Raw genomic sequence first — 8,674 nt, forward strand, 5'->3', positions numbered from 1 at the left:
CAAGATCTCATCACAAAGCCAAGACTTTGAGCTCTAAAACCCTTTTCCGGTGCCCTCAAAGTAAAACTGAAAGTCTTGCACTTCAAGTCTGTTTTGTTGTATAACTGAAATTTTATGAAATTCAATAAATACGGGGAAAAATATATATAAAAATAAAAATATCTTCCTCATATTTGACCTATGCCTCCACATTCAGGGAATTTTTCAACTGAAACACTTGTCGGTTATGATTCAGGTTCTTGTGTCGATTTGGGAATTGTGGCTTTCAGCCGAAGTGCACAGACTCAACTCGTGACCAGTTTGTATCATCCCTGCTAGAATGAGTGACTCCTGGAATATACGCATTTGCGTAGCAAAACAGCACAGTGGCATTGAGTCAACACAGACATTTGCCAACAGTGGGGTGTTTAGAGCAGTTTCCCGCTAGTGCATATGGTTCAGGTGCAAGGCAACTGTAGACTTTGAGCTTCCAGCTCTGAGTGTGACGAAACCCACAGTCATCTCTGTAAAACGTGTGTCTCTGCCAGGTAAGTGAGAGAGGGGGTAAATTGGGCCCCAGGGGAGTCCCTTGTAATAGTAGTCCTGTGGAGATTCAACCCCTCACTACAAATGCATCAGAACCTTAGGGCGCCCACTCGGCATGCTTTTCACAAAAGACGGGTCCCCGGACTCTTTCTGCGGTCTGGGTGGGTAGAGATGAGCAGCATTGTAAAATGTCATCACTATATGTACATGTTTTCTAAAGTAATATTCTCAGCAGCTGATGTGATTTGTGATAAATGCGATCAGAGGAAGTTGGTTTAGATGCTTGTTTTTTTCCCCCCTCATCAATTTAAAAACAAGTGATTAAATAATTTTTCCTGGTCTGGAAACTGTCAGCAAGTTGGCCTCCAATATGTTATTGTTGTGTTCACTGTTTTTAAAAGGTGTGGGGAAATGTAGAGGATGGAGACTTCTCAGCTGAGCTGGTGACACACAGCTCAGAGTTCTTTGAAGTGGCATGCCATCCTGATTCTCACACACAAACACACATCCTCTTGTACGTGCCGGCTCTGACTTGACCTGCTGCAGACAGTAGAGCCGTAGATGCGGCACATTACCTCAGCAAGAAACCCGCAGCACAGAGTAAACCAGACATGAAATGGAATCCTTGTGTTGTCAGTTTAGCATGTACAGTGGCTTATCTTTCACATGTGATGGAAATCCACATCATCTTACTGTCAAGAACAGCCCAGCGTGCATGTTGTGGTTAGTGCGGTTGCTTTGATTACGTTTTTCTGATAAATTTTCTTTAGGTCCCTGTAACAAAGGTGTGCTTCTTGGAGAAACATGTTTTGATCTTTAAAGCTGAGTTGCACAAGGAAGTGTCACTATACATTTAGTATAGTGCAAGTTATAAATACTGGAAAGCAAAGTGAGGGGCCTTTCTAGAAATAATACAATGGATGGCTTTTGATTTCTCAGTTGCTACCCAAAGAACTTGTTTTTGTTTTTTGTTTTTAAGAAAAGCTGCTTTTTTTTTCTTGGTTTCAAGCTTTAATAAATAAATTATTTTGGAGAACAGCTTATGAATTCAGGCTCTCAGTGGCTCCTCTGTAATTCTCAGACTATGAGACCTGAGCTGATGGCAGTCAGACCACCTGTTGCTGGATTGTTTTTCAAGATTGTTCTCTGTGAATGAGGCTGCATGTTTAGGCTTATTGTGGTGCTACAAAATGAATTTGGCAGCTATCAGATGCCTCATTAATATTAATAATAGTAATAATAAGTCATAGTTATTGTTATTATTAACAGTTTTTGTGCTAATATTCTGCCATGAAACACTGTGATATTCATCTTATATGCAGTTATACAGTGAGTAGTTATAGTAGAATAGGATCGTACTGTGACAACCACATGCTTTGTGTGGCACTTTTGTCATTTGCAGAACATAACCTAATATGGTTATGTCCTTTTTCAGCAAGTACCCAGTTGTGCAATGTGTGGGGAACAGCTCTTAATATTGTGTTTGTGAAATCCGTCACAACATGATCAGAGCTCACACCGATGTCTTTCCAGTGAACGATGCAGAAAGGTTGCCAGGAAGAATATCCATACTGTGCCTACAAAGTGACATGTCATGCACTGTGTCCTTTTACTAATCGTGTCATGCCAAGAAGGTGGACTAATAACTCATAATTGAGTCTGTCACTTTCTATCTAAAGGGTATCAGTCTTTGAAGGATCTAAATTTGGTGCATGTGTGTGTAGAAATATTCTTTGCAAACATGCTGAATCTTAATTATTCTAAAAATAATGAATCATAGCTGGTCTATTTGACATCTGACTGCTGTTTCCTTTTCTTCTTGAAGATGCTTTTGTTTCCTCACATAGCTTCATGATTTCTAAACAGACTTTGTTTTTCTATTAATTAAAAAAAAAAAAAAGTACGAGTTTGGTGTGGAATAATCTGACTGGCCTGTACAGAACCCTGACCTCCCTTAACCCCATCAAAATCACCTCTGAGAAAATATTGAACAGAAATTGCAAGTCAAGCCTCTTGTCCAACACCACTGTTGGGGGGTGGGCAATCATTCCCAGTGACACATTCCAAAATGTCATAGAAAGCCTTCCCAGAAGAGCGGAAGACATCATAGGTGCTCTGCCTACAGATGTAGGATGGGATGTCATAAAACCTCCTGTAGGTGCAATGTGAAGGTGACCGTTTTTGTCCATATAGTGAAGCGGCAAACTGACTGAACTTTCAATATGCACTTGCAGCCTTAGAACCAGTCTTATAAGAGGTACCTTCCCTTTGATTAATTGCCTCGTGATCGAGTACCGAAACCTCTGAATAAATGTTTTTTTTCCAGGGTGCGGAACACATATGCGTCTGTGTGCACTGTTTGTTACTTTCCTATACACGTGAGCCATGAAACAGATGAGTGAAAGACTTTTTTTGTTTATATTTCCGTCAACAAAATCAGACACCCATGCATCTGTGAAAATGTTCTATTCACTGAAAACACCATGAAACTTAATTTTCAAAGATTCCACACAGCCGTATTTCATTTGCCCAAGGAACAGATATTTTAATTGCTTTCTTTAATTGTGACCTGCTGTTCGTGAGCATGCCTGTACAATATTCAGAGATGTTGCATTCTGCTCAATGCCATGCTTTAGGTGGATGTGAATATTTAGTGTAAAAGAGTACCAGCGTGATACTTGTGAAAATGATTCTTCAGTTTTTCTCAGCCTGCTTTGAAGCTACTGCTGTCTGAAAGTCCACTCATTACATAACAACCAGATGTGATCTTAAGCGGTTTACGTGGAACCGATTCCAGAGCTCTTTGGGGGGCGGGGGGTGACTGAAGTGTGAATCTGCAAGCATCTTTAAAAAAATCGAAATAAAAAAAGCACTGACCACAACACTGCTGACAAACTGCTTTTTGCACAGGTCAAAAAAATAGCAATGCCCTGTTAGAACAAAGTTATGAATGATATCTTTTTGCAAGGTACTGTCATTGCTGAATTGATACTATTCATCCCACGTTGAGTCAGCAAGTGACTGACGAAATGTCCTGGAGTAGTTTCAGTGCAGCCCTGAGTCAGGTCTGGAACCTCACTGATGCTTGTGAGTTTGTTTTGTAGATGCTTCACTTTCAAAAAAACAGTCAAAGATACTACAGTACACAGGTGTCTGTGTACAGTTTCTTCTTCTTTATTTGCAGTTCAGATCATTGACTGTTCTATGATGCTTTCACCACACCCTCCCCAAAATAAATCTGCAATTGCTCCCCATGACTTTGTGCTCCCTTCATTGTGACAGAGTGGTTTTAGTTTGCCTGTCAGTTTTGTTCTAAATGTGTGTGACTAAGTGAGATTACTTTTGCATGCATGCAAGTGTGCATATGCCATTGAGGGTGAGGCTGGCTAGTTGGAGTTACGGTAAGTTAAGATACAGCAGTGTTGCTGCTGGTAAGTGATGTATATGGGTCACGTTTGAGGTTAGTGCATCAGCATGTTGACAGTGCAGTCTATGGTTCCTCACGTATACTGCAGGATGTGATGTATTCAGTGCTCTATTCCTTTTAATGGCAAACATAGCAGCTTTTACATATCGTGAAAGCAACTCTAAAGAGACATCTGTCATATTATTAAAGTAATTTATTTCAATTTAACAGAAGGCACAATAAATATAAAAAACACAGAATGAAACATCTTTATAAATAATTATAACAAATGTAATATTATTATAACAAAGTGTCCTTTTTTAAAAACAGCATGATAATGATTCAAAAGGATCCTAACAGAAAATTGTCCATAGGACAAATTGGTTATAATGTCTCATAAAAAATAAAGACAACAGTTCAGTAAGTCCCATACAAAAAATTCACATCTGTCAATACTTGTAAAAGTTCTGTTTCTCCCAGAGATGAGCTTCATATCTTGATTTAGGTCAGGAGGTCTTCCAGCAGAGGTTATTGTCTGTGTCGTTTAGAAGCCAGGTATGTCTCAAAGTAGTTAAACAATATGTCCAGCTCTCCCATGGCCTTGTATAGACCTCTGCTCTCCATCTGCATATGAGCAAAGACAGGTTCACTTAGTACAAATGGCAAAAAGTATAGGCATGCATATTCTTTTGAAATCAGGATTACAAATATTGCCTCACTGCATGTGTGACTTTGACACTCACCTGAGTGTAAGTAGAGTTCAGATTGTTGATGTCGAAATGTTTTTTGCAGGAGAAGTAGTTCCTCTGTAAGAAGAGCAAAAGAGACATGATGTTACTACTGGTGATCTGCATGCGGACAACATTAAGAAAAGAACCTTAAGGCGGGAACATTCAGTCTCTTCTCTTCCCTTTTTGCATAATCTGGAAGATGCACACTTGTGCATTTCAAAAATCACATGACTAATGCAGTATTAAGACTCGTTCTGTGAGCACTCACTTAAACCCGAATCAACCTGTCGCAGGGTACTTGGAAATTTTTTGGTTTAATGAATTAAGAAATTGGATATTTGTAAATGCAGAGTAGAAGCTAACTTCCTTGCAGATGATCACAAAGTCAAACGGCTATTTAAAGTAAAAATCAAAATCAATATATAACTCAATTTATAGGTGTATTTTATCAACCAAACCCTATCCACCTGACCAAACATACTTTGCAGTGATTACTTGTAAATAGTTTTATTGAATTCTGCTCGGCTTTTTTTTTTTTATTGCCATCTTTAACGACTTGAGCGAACATAACAAAAAAGTCATATGAAGCCACTGAATGGTAGTTTAAGGCATGCACTTGCGTATTCTACAGAGGATACTCGTGACCTTAAAGCAGCGCAAGGTGAATATTTACACGGTTTGTTTTGCTGTGGGAGTTAACACGTGTCAGATACTCACACACTGGGTGACATCTCTCTTCAGGGTATTGAAAATTTCTTGTATGGACTCCACGTGAGGCTTTAAGTTCTTGGTGTCTTCAGTCACTCCGGCCATGGCTGTCGGCAGAACCGTGTCCAGGTAAAATTCCAGTAAGCTGTTCATGGCGTAACAGGCAAACGGGCTCTGATGGAGCAGAACATCAGCGTGGTTATTTTCATGCTTTTCTTATCAAATCCTAAACTTTTTGTGGAGAGGGTTTTTTTCCCCCTCGAGAATCTTACCTTAAAGGAGTCTTCGACGGACTGATCTAGCAGCGCTGAGTCTAAGTCATCGTTTGCTTCCTGCAAAAACAGCGAAGGAGAAAAAAATAGTAAGTGCGCCGTGAGACACCCGTGCACCCACAAAGGCTGACAGGCAGAAGTGAGAAAGTGCAGCATCCCCGCTGTGGGGAAGGCTGGTGATGCTGCAAAAATGCCTGCAGAGAACGTGCTTTTACTCACGTAGAAATCTCTGATCCGTGAATAGTCCTGTCTGAGCTTCTTGAGCCTGACGGGGAAGCCCTCCACGAAACGGCAGCAGCGGTTGTTGCACATAGGAGAGCACAAAGCAGAGCTGAAGAAAGACGCGAGCGCCAGGACGCACAGGAGGACGGTCTGAGAAGTCATTCTGCTGGATAAGATGCTGAAGTGTTCTGGCTGGAATGAAGAGAATAGCTGGTCCACAGAAATGCTGATGCTCCTGCTGCTGCTGCACAAAAGGCTTTGTTGGATCTTGCTGAATTGCTCAGAAGAGAAAAATGTGTATACTAGAGCTCATCAGTTGCTTTAATTTATAGCAAAATCTGGCGAGGGAGGAGACTTACTGGAAGAGAAATGGTTAAACATGCTTCATACATGAAGGGGAATTTTTTTTTTGGCCTAGAAGCAGCTAGTGTGTTGCATATGTTCTACCACTCCCATCATATGGGTTGGTATTGACATCATGGAAATAAACTCTGACATCATTTTCTGTGATCAATAATTCAATAGGTTTTTGCTTGTTTTAAAAAAAAAGATTTTTCATATAGTAATAATATTGCATATATAATAAAAATGCTGCTACCACTACCAGTAATAGTAAATATAGTTATCCTTCATCACCTTATTATAATCATTATATATTTAGAATTTTTATTCAACCTGTTGCTTTTAAGTGACAAGTTTACACGCATCGACCCTACTAAGTTCCTAAAAGGAGCAGATAAAGAACTCCAAACTGATTTTTCAGTGTAAAAACTGTGTTTAAAGTCCATGAAAAGCAACGTATGACTATTCACAATAACAAAGGAAATCGAACCCCCATATGGAAATGACATGAATTGTGGTTTGAATATGATGACGCTGTGGATTCTCGCTGCATGTCAGACATACGTAATAAGAGTGCTTTTCACTTTGAGTTGGAGTTACTGCAATCTTTCTTAGATTCCATAATCCTTTCTCAGTGAACCATTTTGCATTAAAAACAATGTATATATGTTTTCAGATTTGTAATAGAGAAACCGCACCGAGAAGTGATTCAGTAATGTTGGGAGTGTAAGAGGTATTTCCCCCTTAGTACTTTTTTTTGAATGGAATGTCCAGCAGTCCAGATAATTTGATATCTCCCCAATTCACACGTCGTCTTAGGCCGTGCATGTTAGGCAACACTGGCATTTGGAAAATACGCCCGTGTGTGTGGGTGTGGGGAGGGGGGGGGGGTCATTCTGTGATCGCCTCTGTGTGATAAACAGACTTTGCAGTCAGCAGACAAATGAAGGGTCAAGCTAAAGTTCATTTAACACGTGACACATACATAGTTTTGCAATAATATTGTAATAAGAGATTTAATAAAAGGGTTTCAAGTTGTTTTTGAAGGCAGAAGATTTGAAATGTCTAAATTATGGTGTAACTTTCAGTTTGTTACAAAAAATAAACAGAGCAAGGGAACATGTTATGGTTTGGGTTAGGGAGAGAAAAATCAAGAAGTGGTCAAATCTATCCACGATATCTATTATCTGTGAAATCTATAGTGTAGTCGTTAACCCATTCGCTAACGTGTAAAAGATCCCTGATTTGAGACCGAGAGCCGACAAACTCCATCCTTAGAGGGTCATGAGCTAGTGTACTCTCATTTGGTCCCATGGTTATGTCATTAAGGCCAATCCAGCGTAAAATCTATGCATGGGGCAACACCTTAGGAAGTAAGGGAACAGCTGAAGTTACTCCACGTAAAATAAATGAATCAGCAGTGACCAGTTCATGGGAAACGCCTCATACTTCACATCAGTGCATGTATGCGCTCTGCATTGTGATTTTATAATTTGTATAATTAGTTGCTTTTAAGATACTTCTGACTAGTCTGATACATCATTTTTCTGAAAATGACAAATTTTAAGTTGTTAGTCAGAATCTTTTGTCATAAGATGTTTAACCAGATAAACTCCTGAGTAATAGAAACCCACACCACACAATAAATGAGGTCTTCAGACCTGCCATTCACAGAACTGAGGTGTTATCAAGGTATGATTAGTTCAGGTTGAAATTGTGTTACTGGTATTAGTAATGCTAATCCCGTTTGCCACGAGATATACCTGAAACCATATGCAAAAGATTAGCAAAAATGATGTCATCCATTGGTTTGTGGGCTACCGTCTTCATGCCTCCAGTTAAGCATTTCACCACACCTTCCTGTTGTAGGTACTAAGTTGGAAACCTTTTTGCCTTAACTGCTTTAATTCTTCGTGGCACAGATTCAGCAAGGTGTCGGAAACATTTCTCAGAGATTTCGGTTCATATTCACTTGACAGTTATGCACATCCACGATGAGAATCTCTTGTTCCACCGCATCCCAAATGTGCTCTGTTCGACTGAGATCTTGTGATCGTGGAGGCCATTCGAGTACAGTGAACTCAAAGTCATGCTCAAGAAACCAGTTTGAGATGATTTGAGCTTTGGGACATGATAACCTCCTGAAGGTGTCTATGAGAAGATGGATACTCTGGGATCACAAAGGGATGAACATACCCAGTAAGGATCCAATAATACACCAATAATGCTCAGGTAGGCTGTGGCAGTTAAGTGATGCTAAGATGGTACTAAAGTGCGCCAAGAACATTATACGAGCAGCAGCAGCCTGACTGTTGATGCAATACCCTGCCATCCAAATGTCACAGCACAAATCTAGACTCATCACACCTGACGTTTTTCCCAATCTCACCAGTTGTGATGAGCCCATGTAAACTGTAGCCTCTTGCAACACATTCCTGTTTACGGGGAGAACATGCAAACTCCACACA

General features: G+C 40.0%; 1 protein-coding gene across 1 annotated transcript; it reads right to left on the bottom strand.

The window, feature by feature from the left end:
- Window positions 1-4,170: 4,170 nt before the first annotated feature.
- Window positions 4,171-6,132, bottom strand: il10 (interleukin 10). Its single transcript, XM_085275533.1, has 5 exons — window positions 5,862-6,132; window positions 5,643-5,702; window positions 5,380-5,544; window positions 4,675-4,737; window positions 4,171-4,555 (listed from the first exon to the last, which is right to left on the bottom strand). The coding sequence occupies exons 1-5, from the start codon at window positions 6,024-6,026 to the stop codon at window positions 4,460-4,462; spliced, it is 549 nt and encodes a 182-aa protein (XP_085131659.1). The 5' UTR covers window positions 6,027-6,132; the 3' UTR covers window positions 4,171-4,459.
- Between the last annotated feature and the right edge of the window lie 2,542 nt (window positions 6,133-8,674).

This window comes from Mchenga conophoros, linkage group LG5 (assembly GCF_057382185.1).
Source record: "Mchenga conophoros isolate Kocher_MC1m ecotype Shallow Benthic linkage group LG5, M_conophoros_male_GT1.1, whole genome shotgun sequence".
NCBI classification, from domain to species: Eukaryota; Metazoa; Chordata; class Actinopteri; order Cichliformes; family Cichlidae; genus Mchenga; species Mchenga conophoros.

What these genes read in the sequence shown, in the direction of transcription:
- il10 (XM_085275533.1), bottom strand. Translation starts at nt 6,026, where the DNA reads ATGACTTCTCAGACCGTCCTCCTGTGCGTCCTGGCGCTCGCGTCTTTC. An exon ending in CCGTCGAAGACTCCTTTAAG is followed by an intron (nt 5,545 to 5,642) that starts GTAAGATTCTCG and finishes CTGCTCCATCAG; the next exon opens with AGCCCGTTTGCCTGTTACGC. An exon ending in AGAGAGATGTCACCCAGTGT is followed by an intron (nt 4,738 to 5,379) that starts GTGAGTATCTGA and finishes CTCTTCTTACAG; the next exon opens with AGGAACTACTTCTCCTGCAA.